Below are 18,137 nucleotides of genomic sequence, written 5' to 3'. Positions count from 1 at the left end.
TCTATCAGGAATTTAATGCTGTTGTTGAATTAATGAGAGGATGGATAGATAAAGACACAAGCTGTTTCAGTGGGTACTTACATGTTTGTTTCTCCGGTTAAAAACAAACCAACCAGGGCCAGGCAGTAGCACACTGGGTTAAGCACACATAGTGCTAAGCACAGGGACCCACATCAGGATCCAGGTTCAAGTCCCTGGCTCCCCACCTGCGGGGTGGGGGGGAGTGCTTCACAAGCAGTGAAGCAGGTCTACAGTTGTCTTTCTCTCCCCATCTCCCTGTCTCTTCCCTTCCTCTCTCAATTTCTCTCTATACTATCCAACAACAATGAAAAAATAATGGCCTCCAGGAGCAGTGGATTCATAGTGCAGGCACTGAGCCCCAGCAACAACCCTGGAGGCAAAAAAAAAACAAAAAAAAAAACCAACAAACAAGAACTCTGACTCTTTCAGACGACACAAGATATACCGAGAACAGCTGAACCTCACTTCCCTGGACCCTCCACTGCAGCTCCAGCTCGGGGCCAGCTGGTTCCAGTTCCACCTGGGGATCAACCGTCATGGGCTTTACCCCCGGTCTAGCCCCATCGTCAGCAGACTTCTCCGTGACATGAGGCACTTTGCCACCATCAGTGCTGGTGAGGCTCAGGGGACCAGACAGAGCAGAGGACTCTCTCTCTCTCTCTCTATTTTTCTGAGGGGCTGGGTGGGCCACTGTTGACAGGCCAGGCTCCCGGCAGAATCAAGAAGGGATGATTCTGACCCAGGATAGGAGAACACAGACTTGGAGCATTTACCCCCTGGAAATAGCTCTTACAACCAACATTATCCCAGCCCTGAGGGTGACTTGAAAGTGAGGTGGCCACTCCCACTTTCACATAGCAGATGCTACTCTCCTCAGTGACTCCACAGCACAGATATTCTCACAGCTGGTTTACTGATGAGGACACTGAAACTCAAATCAAGTTCACCAACTGACCAAGGACCCGGTGGTGGTGGAGTTGAGATTATTCCAACGCAGATTTTCGGTGCCAAGGTCTGTGTCTTCAAGCGACATGACAGCAAGTGGTTAGCTGGAGCGAAATGAGCTTTCCTCTTCCGAGTGTTACTGGAGCATCCTTGAAAGGACTCGTGAAGAGGGGGTCTGGGACAGAGCAGGGTGGGGGGGCTGCAGCCACTTTCCCAAAGGGTCAAGGCCTCGGGCATCTGAACCAGGCACGGGCTCTCCTGTGGTGGTTCTCCCAGGAACGAGACTGGCATCTCACTGTCCTTCTCCTCCTTTGCAGATTACAGTCAGGACGAGAAAGCCTTGCTTGGGGCATGTGACTGCTCCCAGAGTAAGTGAAATGGCCCCTGTCCACCTAGCTCCCCGCTGTCATAAGCAGATGAAGCCCAGGACCCAAAGGCAATGGAAAAGGTCGACCGTCCCCTCCACAGGGCTTAGGTTGAGCCTTGTGAGAACATGACTCTGTCTCTGAGAGCTCACCCATTCACCCCCCAACAGAGAAGGGGTCTCAGAGAGGCTCTCATGCAGCTCCCTGCCGGCCAGAGTGTACCAAGTAGCTTCGTCTCTACGCAGAACCTCAGTGAGAATCAGTCTGGATTTAAACACCAGGCCCTCAAGTGGTTGGATGCCTTTTCAAACAGGAGAAGCATTCCAACAGGACAGTGGGGTTTTTTGTTTGTTTTGTTTGTGTGGTTTTTTTTTCCAGGCAACATATTAAATTCACCTGGAAGTCATAAAAAAAAATGCTAGTGGCTAGACAGTAAGCTCTCTGAAGTCAAGGAAGACTCATATGCCTTGTTCAATCCCCAGCGGTTTCCTAAACGTGGAACCTGATACATATATCAGGAGTAAGGGCTGGGAAGACAGCATCATGGTTCTGCAAATGGTTTCCTGCCTGAGTCTCAGAGCTCACAGGTTCAATCCCCAACACCACTGGTTATGCCGACACAGACCCCAGGCATCAGCAGTGGGGAAAAAAAAAAAAATCCTGTCAGGAGTCAGGCAGTAGCATAGCGGGTTAAGTGCACATGGTGCAAAGCTCAAGGATCGGCATAAAGATCCTGGTTCGAGCCTCCGGCTCCCCACCTGCAGGGGAGTCACTTCACAGGCGGTGAAGCAGGTCTGCAGGTGTCTGTCTTTCTCTCCCCCTCTGTCTTCCCCTCCTCTCTCCATTTCTCTCTGTCCTAACCAACAACAACAACATCAATAACAATAATAACTACCACAACAATAACAACAAGGGCAACAAAAGGGAAAATAAATATTTTTTAAAAATCCTCCAGGTGATTCTAACACAGTTGATATTGAAACCCATTGTGGTAAGTGATTAATAGGACCAAAAAGATAGGATGGAGCTGGAGCTTCCCAGAGAGGATTAGGGACAGTTTTGCTTGGGGTGCAGAGACCCCCGGGCAGTCAGCACTGACCAGGAGCAGTGCCATGCATTTACTACCATGTACTGAGCACACTTCAGAAACTTTCTGTGTGGGCCCTGGGCAGTGGTGCACCCAGTTAAGCTCACATATCACTATGTACAAGGATCCGGGTTCTAACCCCCACTCTCTGCCTTCAGAGGAGATGCTTCACCAGCGGTGAAACAGGTGTCTTTCTTTCCCCCTGTCTCCTTCCTCTCTCAATTTCTCTCTGTCCTGTCAAGTAAAAATAGAGAGCAAAAGGAAAAAATGGGGGGTCAGGCAATAGCACAACAGGTTAAGCACACATGGCGCAAAGCACAAGGACCAGCCTAAGTATCCCGGTTCGAGTCCCCAGCTCCCCACCTGCAGGAGGGCCGCTTCACAAGCGGTGAAGCAGGTCTGCAGGTGTCTGTCTTTCTCTCCTCCTCTCTGCCTTCCCCTCCTCCTCTCTCCATTTCTCTCTGTCCTGTCCAACAATAACAACAACAATAGTAATAAACAACAAGGGCAACAAAAAAAGAAAAACGGCCTCCAGGAGTAGTGGATCGTAGTGCAGGCACCAAGCCCCAGCAATAACCCTGGAGGGGAAAAAAAAAAAAAAAAAAGGAAAAAATGGCTGCAGGAGAGCTGGATTCACAGTCCAGGCACTGAGCCCCAGTCACAGTGACAGTGATAACCCTGGTGGGGAAAAAAAAAAGTTCTCTGAAGTCTTTTTTTTTTTGTAGATGAATCATATAACTACTATAGTGCTGTGTATTTTTTGGTTTGGTTTGGGGTTTTTTGTTTGTTTATTTTTTCATAAAACGGAGAGAACTTTAGAGAGAAGTATAAAGAGTGAGACCTGCAGCCCTGCTTCACAGCTCATAAAGCTTTCCCCCTACAGGTGGGGAGAGGGAGCTCAAACCCAGCTACCTGCACACTGTAGTGTTCACTGAAACAGGTGGGCCACCTCCCGGTGGAAAAGACTTTGAAGTCTTTAGTGTCTGTGAAAATAATAACTGTTTTTACCCTATTCCAGCAGAGAAAAAAAACTATTTACCTTGAGTCCCTGAACACCCTTTTATAGCCTGATACAATGGAGTTTGGAAAGAAAGGCCTGGTATTTGGAGTCTGAACAATTTAGAGAAGACAGAAGTTGATGGTTTCTTGAATGAATACGGGGCCCCATCCTGGAGCCGAGAGCAGAATCCCTTAACACCCTTCTTCCTCTCACAGTTGTGAAGCCCAGTGGGGTGCACCTCAAGTTGGTTCTGAGATTCTCCGATTTTGGGAAGGCCATGTTCAAACCCATGAGGTAAGTGTTGCCTTCCTCCGTGCCCAATAACAGTTAGTAAAAATAGTCAAAGATTTTCCCAGCCAGTCATTTGGAGTCTCTTCTAATCGCTATGTCCATGTATAGCACTGCTTTGGGTAATCACTAAAAAGGGTCATGAACTGTTCTCTCTCTGGTCCTGCTGAGGATCTGTGCTGCCCATGTCATGTGATTGTAACTCTGGGTCATTGGCCTCCAGACCAGGTACGGTGACAGAGTCCACTGACAGGTGAGCGTGGAGGCCTGGAGAGGCCCGTTCACTCTGCTTTCTGAGCAGTGGAGCCAGGACTCAAACCCAGCCATCTAGATTGCGAGGTTCACAGATAATCGACTATTATGACTGGTTCCCATTTTTGTCCAAGGCTAGTTTTGTTCAGCAGTTGCAGATAATAGCAATATAATACTGGAAGAACTCAAAACAGCATACAAAAAAAAAAAAAAAAAGCAACATGATGAACTTGGATCCTATAGGGGAATGGATGTTCTTGGAAAAGTGGCAAATCAAAGTGGAGTGAAATCAGTGACTCAGTACAGCTTAAAGTTTCAACATAAAAATAATAATAGTGGGACAAGGGAGATAGCATAATAGTTATGCAAAGAGACTCTCACACCTGAGCCTCCAGTGTCCCAGATTCAATCCTCTGCACCAACACAAGACAGAACTGAGCAGCACTCTGGTAAAATAATAATAAAATAAAATAAAATAATAATAATAATAATGCAGTGGATAGAGCATTGACCTCAAAAGCATCAGGTCCTGAATTCAATTCCCAGTATCAAATGTGCCAGAGCGATATTCTGCGTTCTCTCACCACTTTCTTTTTTTTAATTCTCTTTATTTATTTACTGGATAGAGGCAGCCAGAAATCGAGAGAGAAGGGGGTGCTAGAGAGGGAGAGAGACAGAGAGACACCTGCAGTCCTGCTTCACCACTTGTGAAACTTTGCCCCTGCAGGTGGGGACCAGGGGCTTGAACCCGGGTCCTTGTGCACTGTCACATGTGTGCTCAACCAGGTGTCACCTCCATCTTTATCGTTGATAAATAAATTTAAAATAAGAATAGAATGACATAGCAGCATAATAGTAATGTAATGGTATTTGTCTTGATTGAGAAACTGGATAATGAAAAAGCAGTGGTGAAGTCCATTACATTTTAGTTAATTTATGTCGAGGTCTTGAACACATACTTGAACAAGACAGTCAGAAGAGCCATGCAGATGCTTTCCTGGCCCCTGTAGGTTTTACAGCCTGCAGGGTGGGCATTCCTGAAGCAAGGATTTTTCTAGAGCTGAGATGCACATGAGAACGTCGTCCCAGAGAAGATTCCACTGCCTAAATCATGTTCCCTTCAGAGTGCAATGTCACTCAGCATCGGCCAGTTTGAGCAGCCTGGGCTCCAGACCCGAGTCAGCTGAGAGGCCCCTCCCTCCAGGGTCCACATTCAAATCCAGGAAGGTGGGGCTGGTGTTGGAGCACAGTAGAATGAAGACTGTATAAATATAGAAAAGTCTGTTTTGTTCTGGTAAAGCCTTAGTATAAGGTTTTTACTCTGTGCACAACACATTTTGAAGAAGTCTCCTCACTGCTTTGGCAGAAGCACCATTTTGGGGTGGTATTATTATTATTATTATTATTACTGATTTCATAATGATAGACAAGACTGTGGGATAAGAGGGGTACAATTCCACACAATTCCCACCACCAGAGTTCCACATCCCATCCCCTCCATTGGGAGCTTCCCTATTCTTTATCCCTTTGGGAGCATGGACCCAGGATCATGATGGTGCAGAAGGTGGGAAGTCTGGCTTCTATAATTGAGAATCACTGTTGTTTTGTTTTGTTTTGTTTTGTTTTGTTTTGTTTTGTTTTGTTTTGTTTTGTTTTGTTTAAGAATGGGAAGGGAGATGGGACCTGGGGAATGGGCAGGAGAGTCACAAATTTTAATCACTCAGAAAGCCTAGACAAGTCCTAGGCTTTAAGCTCCACCTCTCAGATTCCAGCAAGATCCATCTGAGGGTGACCCCAAGGACCAGACAACTTTGAGAATCACTTCTGTCCAAGCAAGTCCTTTTCTCCCATTTACTCAATATGAAATTCTGAAAATCTAGTCCTTGGGGGACCAGGCAGTGGGCACACGCAGTTGGGTCACCTGTTTCCACGCACAGGAAGTAGTGTTCAAGCCCCCGGTCCCAGCCCAGCTTCCGGAGCAGTGGAGCAAGTCTACAAGTATCTTTCCCTCCCCTCTCAATTTATTTATCAAATAAAATAGAAAGAAAGAAAAAAAAAGAGGGGGTTGGGTGGTAGCGCAGTGGGTTAAGCACACGTCGCTCAAAGCGCAAGGACCAGCCTAAGGATCCTGGTTCAAGCCCCCGGCTCCCCACCTGCAGGGGAGTCGCTTCACAAAACGTGAAGCAGGTCTGCGGGTGTCTGTCTTTCTCCCTCTCTGTCTTCCCCTCCTCTCTCCATTTCTCTCTGTCCTACCCAACAACAACATCAATAATAACTACAACAATAAAACAAGGGCAACAAAAGGGACTAAATATTTTTAAGAATATAATAAAAAATAGTGTTTAAAAAAATGATGATGATAAACCTGAAAATTCCCCACAATCGTCAGACCTATAAATCTCTGAGTAAAATTCTCCCATGGTACACGAGGAGGGCTCTGATGTTTAAAGACTAGAAGCTCATATAGACTATGTGAGCTTTGCTTTCACTTTTCATATTGGAGGAGGAAAGCAAACTGTTCCCACATGTCAAATGTGCTTTTGCTGGCAGTAAAAGCAAATGAAAGTAGCAACGTAAGACCTTATCTCTGACTTGTCAAAAAGAAAAATAGAGAGATTGCTCCAATGGATCCTGAATAGAACGTGAAAGTACCCGGCATTTGGTCATGAATGTCTGTTCACATAGTCCTGTGTCAGCACCAAGAGTATAAGCAGTTGTATGCAACGTTGTTTTCAACAAGCTGTTTAAAACCATGTGTCCTTATTAAAATGACATAGTGAACGGGGCTGGGTGGTGGCGCACCTGGTTGAGCCCACACGTTTTACATGTTAAAATGTAAAAGGACCCGGGTTCAAGCCTCCAGTCCCCACCTGCAGGGGGAGAGATTTGCGAGCGGTGAAGCAGTGCTGCAGGTGTCTCTCTGTCTCTCCCTCTCTACCACTCCCTCCCCTCTCAATTTCTGGGTGTCTGTATCCAGTAAATAAAAAGATAATTGGGAGTCAGGCGGTAGCACAGCAGGTTAAGCGCAGGTGGCACAAAGCGCAAGGACCGGCGTAAGGGTCCCGGTTCAAGCCCCCGGCTCCCCGCCTGCAGGGGAGTCGCTTCACAAATAGTGAAGCAGGTCTGCAGGTGTCTGTCTTTCTCTCCCCCATCTTCCCCTTCTCTCTTGACTTCTCTCTGTCCTATCCAATAACAACAACAACAAGGGCAACAAAATGGGGGAAATGGCCTCCAAGAGCAGGGGATTCATAGTGCAGGCACTGAGCCCCAGCGATAACCCTGGAGGCAAAATAATAATAATAATAATTCCTGGAAACTGGCAGTGGCACACCCAATCACATGCACACATTACCTGCATAAGGACCCAGGTTGGATCCCCTCCAGCCCCACCTGTAAGAGGGAAGCTTCCTGAGAAGCTTTAGCAGAAGTACAGCAGAGCAATACTGCAGGTATCTCTCTCTCTGTCACTCTTCCTATTTCTCTGTCTTGATCAGAAAATAAAAAAGAAATACCACCAGGAAAAGTGGAGTCATAATGCAAGCACTCAGCCCCAGCAATAGCCCTGGTCATAAAAATAACATGATAGAATTCCTATTCTTGGCAGCCATTAGCAAGACTCTGACTCCTGACATTAAGTTTTTTTTTTTTAATTTCTTTATTGGGGGATTAACGGTTTATAGTCCACAGTAAACACAATACTTTATACATGTATAACGTTTCCATATAACAATAGAACCGCCAATATTTCCTCTGCCATCTTGTTTCAGGACCTGAACCCTCCCCCCTCACCCACCCTGGAGTCCTTCTTTCTTTCTTTCTTTCTTTTTAATTTCTTTATTCGGGGATTAATGGTTTACAGTCAACAGTGAAATACAACAGTTTGTACATGCATAATACTTCCCAGTTTTCCACATGACAATGCAGCCCCACTAGGTCCTCTGCCATCATGTTAACATTAAATTTATTAACATGGAAATTATTCTTGCAGCCACTAAGCAACCCCAAACAGTAGGTTACAAAATGAGAGGAAGTTCATCGTTCTTTCATGTTAATGAGTGTTGAGGTTAGTCAGCTGCTGACCGGAGCTTGTGGTCCTCTTAATGATTGGCAGGTACCTACTGTTAGGGTCATGTGACACTAAATACCCAGAGGAAGAGGCCAGGGCCATAGCTGCTCATATTTTTTAAAAAATATATTTATTTATTTATTCCCTTTTGTTGCTCTAGTTGTTTTATTGTTGTTGTTATTGTTCATGTCATTCGTTGTTGGATAGGACAGAGAGAAATGGAGAGAGGAGGGGAAGACAGAGAGGGGGAGAGAAAGACAGACAGCTGCAGACCTGCTTCACCGCCTGTGAAGCGACTCCCCTGCAGGTGGGGAGCCGGGGTTCGAACAGGGATCCTTACGCCGGTCCTTGCGCTTTGCGCCATGTGCGCTTATCCCGCTGCAGTACTGCCCGACTCCGAGCTGCTCTTAGATTTTAGAATGTTTGAAGAGGGGAGAGGAGGGGATGGAGATGGGGTGAGGAGGGAAAAGAAAGGAAGGGAAGGGAAGACAGAAGCAGAGGAAAAAGGAAAGGGAAAGGGAGGAGGGAAGGAGGGAAGGAGAGAGGAAGAAAGTGAGTCTACTAGGCCAGGGAGCCACAGACCATTCAGGACTTGCTGCTCCACCATCTGTGTAAACATTAAAAGCACAAAGGGATATTTTACTTTCTCTCTGGTTGTGCTTATCAGCTCTCTTGTCAGGCTTGCAGCTGGAGCCTGAGTCCAGGGCGTGATTCCTTCCTTCCTTCCAGACAGCCGCGAGATGAGGAGACGCCTGAAGACTTCTTCTATTTCATTGACTTCCAGAGACACAACGCGGAGATTGCAGCCTTCCACCTGGACAGGTGATGCCCAGCTCCAGGGAGGTGGAGCTGATGGGCAAACCCCAGAGGGGGGTCTCCGTGCTACTTCTTCCTTCTGACTCTTGTCTTCTTCAAGAGTCCTAGTCATACCTTCAAGCCCACCACAAAACATCCAGTTCATAGACTGAAAAATGAGGTCATTTAATGTCATAAAAAGAGCCACTTAGAATGAAAGCCAGGCTACCCAAGGCCACCTTGGACATGACATTACTCTAGGCTGCTGTTTCAAAGTGGCGTGGGGCGGGGGGGGGGGGGGGGCTGTGTCACTCCAGTTTATCCTGGGAGTCATGAGGTTTTGATTTGCAAAGGTGAGAGCATGCTCCCTAAATTTCATAGCTCTTTGCCCAGTCAGTCAGCTCAGAGACAGGGCCTATATATACACAGCCCAGAGCTTCTCCAAAGTGCAGAATTTCAGTCTTACCAAGTAAGAGCTTGCATTCCAACAAGGTCCCACACCACTCATGTGAGCAGCTCTAATCTCACCACAGCTGAGATGGAGGCAAGTTTGCCCAGGTGGCTTAGTAAGTAAGGATTCCTTCTACCGCTTTCAATGTCGGGTTGTGGATCTGAGGGGGGTCTGGCTGCGACATCTGTCACCCCACTGATCACCAGGGTTGATTTGGCTGATCTGGCCGGCTAGGCGGGTGTCCCCTTCCGCCCTCACTGCTCTATGTGCGTCCCTCCCAAAGCTGCGTGCTCGGTTGAAGAGGACGGCCTTTCCGAAAAGAGCGGGATGAGTCTTCGGTCGAGGATATAGAGGATCTGCGCTCCCTGCTAGAACCTCCAAACAAGCTCTCAATGTGGGGTTGCCCTGGAGTCTGCTCACTCAGCACTGCAGAGAACTTAGTGTCTGGCTGGGGGGGGGGGGGCGGCGGCAGTGGTGCACTCGGTTAAGCACACATAGGACAAAGCTCAAGGACCCTCGCAAGGATCCTGGTTTGAAGCCTGGCTCCCCACCTGCAGGGAGGGCACTTCACAAGCGGTGAAGCAGGTCTGCAGGTGTCTATCTTTCTCCCTCTCTATCTCCCCCTCCTCTCTCATTTTCTGTCTTGTCCAATAAACTGGGAAAACTGGTCACTAGGAGCAGTGGATTCCATTACCCAGCCCCAGTGATAACCCTGGAGGCAAAAAAAAAAAAAAAGAGATGGGGGAGACAGTATAATGATGATTATGCTGAGAGACTCTCCTGCCTGCGGCTCCAGAGTCCCAGAGTCCTAGTTCAATCCCCAGCACCACCATAAGCCAAAGCTGAGCAGTGCTCTGGTAAAAAAAAAAAAAAAAAGAATTTAAAAAGATAGGGGGCAAGCAGTATGTGTGCTTCATACCTAGCTAATGGTGGGGAAGGTCCTACATGAGATGTTGATCAGCCCCAGTGGGTGTGGGGAGCCATGCTGCCGAGCTCCCCAGAGTTGGAACACCTGGTTAAGCGCGCACACACACACACATGCTACCAAGCAGGTCTGCAGGTGTCTTTCTCTCTCCCTCTCTCTCTCCCCCCTCCCTCTCCATTTCTCTCTGTCCTCTCAAATAAATAAATAAATAAATAAGGAAGCAGGGATGGGGAAGGGGGGGAATGGCCTCCAGGAGCAGTGGATTCATAGTGCTGGCACCAAGCCCCAGAGATAACCCTGGAGGCAAGGAAGCAAAAATAAATAATACAATTAATATAATTTTTAAAAAACCATCCATTTCTCATGGGCAGTCACCATCATCAGATGTGAACAAGGCTCCTTCCTCCCTTGCAGGATTCTAGACTTCCGACGGGTGCCACCCACCGCCGGGAGGCTCGTGAATGTCACCAAGGAAATCCTAGAGGTCACCAAGAATGAAATCCTGCAGAGTGTGTTCTTTGTCTCTCCAGGTCGAGTACTGGCCACAGGAATATTGTGGGGTGAAGACCTGGGTGGGCTGATGTGGCCACGGTTACATCCCCTGAGGTCAGACACTGGTCGGCGGTGCTGACCATCCTTACGATGCCCGCAGTCTGGTCCGCCTGAGCAGAACACCAGGGAACGGATGATGGGGAAGGTCCTACATGAGATGCTGGTTAACAGCCCCAGTGGGTGTGGGAACCCTGCTGCCGACCTCCCCAGAGTTGGAACAGCTGATCATAAGGACAGGCTGCCCTGAAACTGAGTCCTACACTCTCTCTCTGAGATATCTGAAGATGGGCACGTGGGGTGCTTGCTCAGTCTAACAGCACTCATGAGGTCCTACAACCACAGAGAGTGATGTCTTTCGGGGCCGAGTGGTAGCGCAGCGGGTTAAGCTCACCTGGCATAAAGCGCAAGGACCAGCATAAGGATCCCGGTTCAAGCCCCCGGCTCCCCACCTGCAGGGGAATCGCTTCACAGGCAGTGAAGCAGGTCTGCAGGTGTCTGTCTTTCTCTCCCCTCCTGTCTTCCCCTCCTCTCTTGATTTCTCTCTGTCCTATCCAGCAACAGCAATAACAAGGGCAACAGAAATGGGAAAAATGGCCTCCAGGAGCAGTGAATTCATAGTGCAGGCACCAAGCCCCAGCGATAACCCTGGAGGCAAGCAAGCAAAAAAAATTTAAAAAGAGGGAGTTGGGCTGTAGCGCAGCAGGTTAAGCGCAGGTGGCGCAAAGCACAAGGACTGGCATAGGGATCCCGGTTCGAACCCCGGCTCCCCACCTGCAGGGGAGTCGCTTCACAGGCAGTGAAGCAGGTCTGCAGGTGTCTATCTTTCTCTCCTCCTCTGTCTTCCCCTCCTCTCTCCATTTCTCTCTGTCCTATCCAACAACAACAACAACAATAATAATAACTACAACAATAAAACAACAAGGGCAACAAAAGGGAATAAGTAAATAAAATTTTAAAAATTAAAAAAAAAATTTTAAAAAGAGTGGGAGTCAGGCGGTAGCGCAGTGGGTTAAGCGCAGGTGGTGCAAAGCACAAGGACCAGCATAAGGATCCTGGTTTGAGCCCCCAGCTCCCCACCTGCAGGGGAGTCGCTTCATAGGCGACAGGTGTCTGTCTTTCTCTCCCCCTCTCTGTCTTCCCCTCTTCTCTCCATTTCTCTCTGTCCTATCCAACAACAATGACATCAATAATAACTACAACAATAAAACAAGGGCAACAGAAGGGAATAAATAAATATAGTGATGTCTTCTCCTCCTCCCCAGCTATGGGTACAAAGTTCCCCTTCCTTCCTAAATGTTGGGGTGCTGGAGGTAGATGGCATGCCTCTGAAGCCCTTCTCTGATCCCTTCTCTCCTCCGCCACATTCCAGCCAGCAACGTGTGTTTCTTTGCCAAGTGCCCGTACATGTGCAAGACTGAATACGCGGTCTGCGGCGACCCACACATGCTAGAGGGCTCTCTCTCTGCCTTCCTGCCGTCCCTCAACCTGGCCCCCAGGCTGTCTGTGCCCAACCCCTGGATCCGGTCCTACACACTGGCAGGAAAAGAAGAGTGAGTTAGCCCCGTGGCTCTCACACTGGGCAGTGGGCCTTCAGTGGAATCATGGGAGTGGCCCCCATCCCTACACCAAAGTCTTAGGGCTACTGGCTGATTTTTTAATCACCCCCCACTCCTCTCCTCCTCCCCAAGGTGCCTCTCAGAAAAAGCCCATCTTTTTTTCTTAATATTTTTTATTTCTTAGCTACAGAAATTATAGAGGGGAGGGGAAAGAGGGAAAGAGACAGACACCTGCAGCTGTGCCTCACCACTCATGAAGCTTCCCCCCTGCAGGTGGGGAGTGGCAGCTCGATCCTGAGTCCAAGGTGCGCCACCGCCTGGCCCCTAGCTTGCCTCTCCTTTAAGTTCATCTATTCGGCTATAAAGAGCCTAGGGTACCACTGCCTGCTAGCAGATGAGGAAATGAAAGACCTGGGCTCTCCCCTCCGGAAGCCCCGTGGTTTAGAGCAGACCATGGACACAGAATATTAGCATCGGCTCTGCTGCACAGCAGACGAGAGTAGGACCAGTGGGGCCTGGGAAGAGGGGAGCAGCGGACACAACACCACGCCATCTTGGCTTTCCCAGTCCCAGGACTTCTCCTCCCCCCCCATCAGGTGGGAGGTCAATCCGCTTTACTGTGACACCGTGAGGCAGGTCTACCCCTACAACAGCAGCAACCGGCTCCTCAACATCATCGACATGGCCATCTTCGACTTCTTGATAGGTGGGTAGGTCCCCGGTGCTCAGGGCACAGGGCAGAAGCGGCTGTGCTGGGGGGTGGGAGGTGCTGTGAGGGTCCACGCTGCCCACGGCCCCCAGCAGCGGCACAGGGCCTCAGGACCGAAGTCAACATGCTCCTTAGAACCCTGCATCCAAGTCTGAGTGGGTTTCGGATCTGCATCCATTTGTCCCTTCACGGGATGAGGGAAACCAGGCAGAAAGGGGTGTAGTGGGAGGGCCCTGGGAAGAGAGGCATCACCCACCTTCCAGACCCTGGGGCAGCAGGAGAGGCAAGGGGTGTGCCCAAGCACACACACCAACATGGGTGCATCTGAGTTCCTGTCCAGAGTAGGTGAGTCACAGACTGGCTTGTTTACTGTTCAGCTTCTCTCTCAGGAACTCCAGTAAGCCTAGGAGATGGCTGTGTGTAGCCAGCCCCCAGCTCTGCCTTCCGTCTGAGCTGCTAACAGCCTCCATTCGCTGGAGAACTCAGAGGCCAGGGGCACCTGTCAGCCCAGTGTCTCCTCCCCTACAGGAAATATGGACCGTCACCATTATGAGATGTTCACCAAGTTTGGGGACGATGGCTTCCTCATCCATCTTGACAATGCCAGAGGGTAAGTGACCCAGAGCTCCCTCCCCCCGTGCACCCACTGTGCTGCTGTTCAGGGGTGCGGAGGAGCGAGCAGAGGGTGGGGGTAGATGGATAGCACATGGTTATGCAAAGAGGTTCTCGTGCCTGAGGCTCTGCAGTTCCAGGTTCAATCCCCCCACACCACCATTAAAAAAATAACAATAAAGTCGGGCTGTAGCACAGCGGGTTAAGCACACGTGGCGCAAAGCACAAGGACCAGCATAAAGATCCTGGTTCGAGCCCCCGGCTCCCCACCTGCAGGGGAGTCGCTTCACAGGCGGTGAAGCAGGTCTGCAGGTGTCTGTCTTTCTCTCCCCCTCTGTCTTCCCCTCCTCTCTCCATTTCTCTCTGTCCTATCCAACAATGACAACAATAGCAATCAACAACAATAAAACAAGGACAAAAAAAGGAATATTAAAAAAAGGAAGTGAGCAGAGACCCAGGAGGGTGGCTTCTACCAGCACATTCCCTGCCTCTTTTGTTTGTCCTGCTTTTCCCTAGAGGTCTGCTTCGCATCACTGATTCTTTCTCAGCCCAAGAGCACTAACAGATGGAGAAATTCCCAGATAACTTACTACACAATTTATTCCTGAAGGCAGAGCCCAGCCCCAGACTATGTAGTTGGTGAATGAATGAATAAATGAGTGAATGAATGCTTTTAGTATCTTTGGACTGAGACTCTGTGACTTGATGGAGGACAGGAGCTAGCAAGGCAGCTACTAAAACCTGTTATTTTACCCCAAGCTTGATTCAGTAAGGTTGTGGCAGGAGAACACACACACACACCACACACACCACACACACACCCTTTACACACACCACACACACACACCCACCACACACAAGAGACACCACACACAGACACCACACACCCTTTACACACACACCCACCACACACACACACCCTTTACACTCACACCCACACACTACACACACATCACACACTACACACATACCACACACACACACTACACACTACACACACACACCCACACACACACCCTTTAAGGGGCAAGGTATTAAACGCTGTTCACAAACAGCGATGTCTGTGTGTCCTCTTAGGTTTGGAAGACATTCCCAAGACGAACTGTCCATCCTCTCGCCCCTCTCCCAGTGCTGCAGGTAAGCTTTCTGTTCCGGGGTAAAGGCACAATGGTGACCTTTCGTCCTGCCTGCACCAAGCTCCAATGGTCTTCACTAAGTGTTCCCCAGTCCAGGTGAACGGCAGGCAGAACGACTAGAAATAGCTCGTCTCTCATACCAGCGCGGAGCGCTCCCTGACAGTATCTCAAAGACTCTCAAGCTTCATCTAGGATAAAATGAGGGTCAAGAAGTGGATCGCCCTTTAATTATCAATGTGAGTCTTCAGCCCACTCACATCATCCCTCTTGCAAAGCCCAGCGCTGTCTGACTGGTTCATCAGACCTCTGCTTTGCCGAGTAAGCCCAAGGGCTCACAAGACAACCACTTGGTCACCATCCCAGCAGTCTCCATTAAACCCCAAGAACTCGTTTCTTCCGACCAGTTCTCGCCTACTTCTACTCTCTGGTGTTTCAGCTGGACTTGGACAGCTGTCTGCTTGTCTGGCCAGTGAGAAATAAGTACTTCATACCCAGCAACATCAGTGGGTACATTTCCAACCAGGTTAACTCACAGCAGTGTAGCCACTGTCTTTAACCGCTTGGGTTCACGTCAACATGGTTCCAGGACTCACTCAGGATGAAAGGCAGACAGTTAAGCTGCTTATCCGACTTGGTCCAACTCGGATTCCCACATAAAGAGCCAACCAAGTCCTAAAGGTCAAGATTGGCCAACCCCATTTCCAGCCCTCTGATGTTAGAATCTGACAGAGAAACATTATAGTTGCTGAGAAACAACTGATCAGCTGATGCCAAGTTTGGGCTTATAGAGATGACATGCGTCTGTACTTCATCTACTGGAAACATCTCGCTAGCCTTAAGTTTCCTTGCAAATGCATTAAGTGCCATTCCTGTACCGCTTCCCTGGGCAACGTCAGAGCAGTAAGAGCCTATACACATGATTTTAACAGGCACAGTCTAGAGCCATCAGAGCTTCTTACACTGAAAGGCTGAATTCAGCTATCACTTCAGCAACAGCCCTTCAGAACTCTGGCTCAAACTAACTTAGCATGTGGTCCAGCACCGCTACTGCGTGGTGTCATAATTAAACACAATGGACACGGCAGGCCTTGGTCCAAAAGGAACTGTAAGGACCGCAGGCTGAAAGGATTGCAACATACTGGATGGATGTGTTTTATTTAATCCCCTTACCTGCTTTTCATTAAAAGCCGAAGATCATAGGAAGGGGGGCAGATGACATCTCTCACGAAACTAGCAGCAATAACTGTTTGTGAAGAAGTTTGGAAGGGGGGGTGCACCTGACTGAGCGCACATTAGGATGCAGAAGGACCCCCGGCCTTGAGCCCCTGGTCCCACCTGCAGTGGGAAAGCTTTGCAAGCGGTGAAGCAGTATTGCAGGTGTCTGTCTCTGTCTCCCCTTACCCTCTCGATTTCTGGCTGTCTCTATCAAATAAATAAAGATAACAAGAAAATTAAAATAGATATTTTAAAAAAAAAGTTCAGGCCCATTTTTTTTTCTTTATGTTTGTCTATTTGACTCCCGTGATTTTGTCCTTCCAGGATCAAGAAGAAAACGCTTCTGCACCTGCAGCTGCTGGCCCTAAGTGACTACAGGCTGAGTGACGTGATGCGGGAGTCCCTGCTGGAGGACCAGCTGGCCCCCGTCCTCACAGAGCCCCACCTCCTGGCCCTGGACCGGAGACTCCAGATCATCCTCAACACAGTGGAGGGATGCGTGGCGGCCCACGGAGAGCGCAGCGTCATAGACAGCGGGCCAGCACAACAGTCGCTCCCAGACTCTGGTCAGGCTGGCCCGACGAGATAGCAGCCGGCCGGACATGGCAAGTTTCAGAAATGACGGCGGGAGCCCACGGGGGACCTGAGGAGTTGGCGTCTACTGCTTCCCCTATCGCTGCTGGAGGTGACGAGAGTCATGAGCCCGGGAGGCAGGGAGGGCAGTGGGGGATTCCGAAAGCAGGAGTGGGATCCACTGGACTTCCTTCTGTGGAGCTCTGCTTCCCTTTCCCACAAAGCACTGGGTCAGCCATCAAGCTCACAGATCATCTCCTGCCTGCGTCTACTGGAAACTGGATACGGGTCAGGTTTGTGCGGTTTGGAAACCTTGTTCCCAAGAGAGCACTGTCATCAAATAAAGACAAGAGCTGAAACCTACCCGACCTTCAAAACTGTTATTATTGTACCTACAAGCATGATTTTGGACCCAGATGCGACATCTGGCATCACACACACACACACACACACAAATCTAAGAATGGCAACTTCTTTCCAACTGTTCTAAGCAGACTTCACACTTCCTACTAAGATTCTAGTTTGTGGCCCAATCTGAATTCAGTTATCCCTAAAATAATGCCTTAGGAGCATTATGACGAGAGAGACAAATAGCAAAGGTATTCTCAAAACAGCAGGAAAGGGGTATGTTAATCTGAAATGTTTAAACAAAAACGACACAACAGAAGATTGGCATCTGACAAGAATCTTCATAAAGGGCAAACGAGGGGGTAGTCCTAACAGTGGACTAGCACCAAGTCTAGCAAGCACGAGAGCTGGACTGACGTAGGAGAGCCAGAGGCTGCACAGCCCACCAGCCGAAACCCTCTTTCCCTCCTTTCATGTCCCAGAGTTGCTAGCTCACCCCATGAAGGAGAAAAGGCTCTCTAGAGAGCTCTAATTTTCCAAATGGCCTACTTGCCCCTCAGCTGATTGCCCAAAAAGGCTAAATCAAGTTGACTAATTAGTCAAAATCAGAATTCTTTTAATAAACACCTTGGTTTCTTATTACCTAATTTATGACTGAAAACACAAAATAAGGATAATGGAATCATTATGGAAGAGTGTGTGTGTGTGTGTGTGTGTGTGTGTGTGTGTGTGTGTGTTGGGGCCTGATTATAAAAAGAAGTGGTTTCTTTTTATTTTTTATTATCTTTATTTATTGGATAGAGACAGCCAGAAACAGTGGGGGAGGAGGATGGTAGAGAGAGAGAGACCAGAGAGACAACTACAGCCCTGCTTCACCACTCGCAAAGCTTCCCCCTGCAGGTGGAGACCGGGGGCTCGAACCTAGGCCCTTGGCACTGTAACGTGCACTCGACCTGGTGTGCCACCACCTGGCCCCAAGAAGTGGCTTCTAAAGAGGGTGCAAGATACCACCTGCTTCGTGGGAGAACCAAAGTGAAAGCAGTGTCACATTGCTGGAGCTTCCCCACCACTCCTCTCTCACCTCGGTGACAACGTGAAAGAGCTCTAAGTATTGACTTGGGGGTTACCAATAAATTTTCTTAAATTTTGGAAATAGAGCACTGTGATTGATCAGGACCAACAGCGGCTCGTTTTGAGATCAATACAAATCATTTTAAAAGTGCTCCACCTAGTGGTGACTT

General features: G+C 48.9%; 1 protein-coding gene and 1 long non-coding RNA gene across 3 annotated transcripts in view; both read left to right on the top strand.

The window, feature by feature from the left end:
• The window catches only part of FAM20A (FAM20A golgi associated secretory pathway pseudokinase), a 58,678-nt gene extending 41,504 nt beyond the window's left edge, over nucleotides 1-17,174 (top strand). The window contains exons 2-11 of one of the 2 annotated variants that reach the window (XM_016188612.2): nucleotides 451-635; nucleotides 1,284-1,334; nucleotides 3,634-3,712; nucleotides 8,754-8,846; nucleotides 10,610-10,725; nucleotides 12,117-12,297; nucleotides 12,900-13,009; nucleotides 13,541-13,622; nucleotides 14,702-14,761; nucleotides 16,300-17,172. In XM_016188612.2, the coding sequence (XP_016044098.2) occupies nucleotides 451-635; nucleotides 1,284-1,334; nucleotides 3,634-3,712; nucleotides 8,754-8,846; nucleotides 10,610-10,725; nucleotides 12,117-12,297; nucleotides 12,900-13,009; nucleotides 13,541-13,622; nucleotides 14,702-14,761; nucleotides 16,300-16,564 (1,222 nt within the window). In that variant the 3' untranslated portion in view covers nucleotides 16,565-17,172. Of the gene's footprint in view, nucleotides 1-450; nucleotides 636-1,283; nucleotides 1,335-3,633; nucleotides 3,713-8,753; nucleotides 8,847-10,609; nucleotides 10,726-12,116; nucleotides 12,298-12,899; nucleotides 13,010-13,540; nucleotides 13,623-14,701; nucleotides 14,762-16,299 lie in introns of both variants that reach the window. The other variant, XM_060202644.1, reaches the window with a different exon arrangement.
• Nucleotides 3,720-6,272, top strand: LOC132541822 (uncharacterized). The gene is made up of 2 exons (XR_009552902.1): nucleotides 3,720-5,574; nucleotides 5,622-6,272. It is a non-coding gene; the product is annotated as an uncharacterized LOC132541822 (long non-coding RNA).
• Nucleotides 17,175-18,137: the final 963 nt, after the last annotated feature.

This window comes from Erinaceus europaeus, chromosome 12 (assembly GCF_950295315.1).
Source record: "Erinaceus europaeus chromosome 12, mEriEur2.1, whole genome shotgun sequence".
Classification (NCBI taxonomy): domain Eukaryota; kingdom Metazoa; phylum Chordata; class Mammalia; order Eulipotyphla; family Erinaceidae; genus Erinaceus; species Erinaceus europaeus.
The sequence above is the reverse complement of the archived record's forward strand: the minus strand, read 5'-3'. Positions and strand labels throughout refer to the sequence as shown.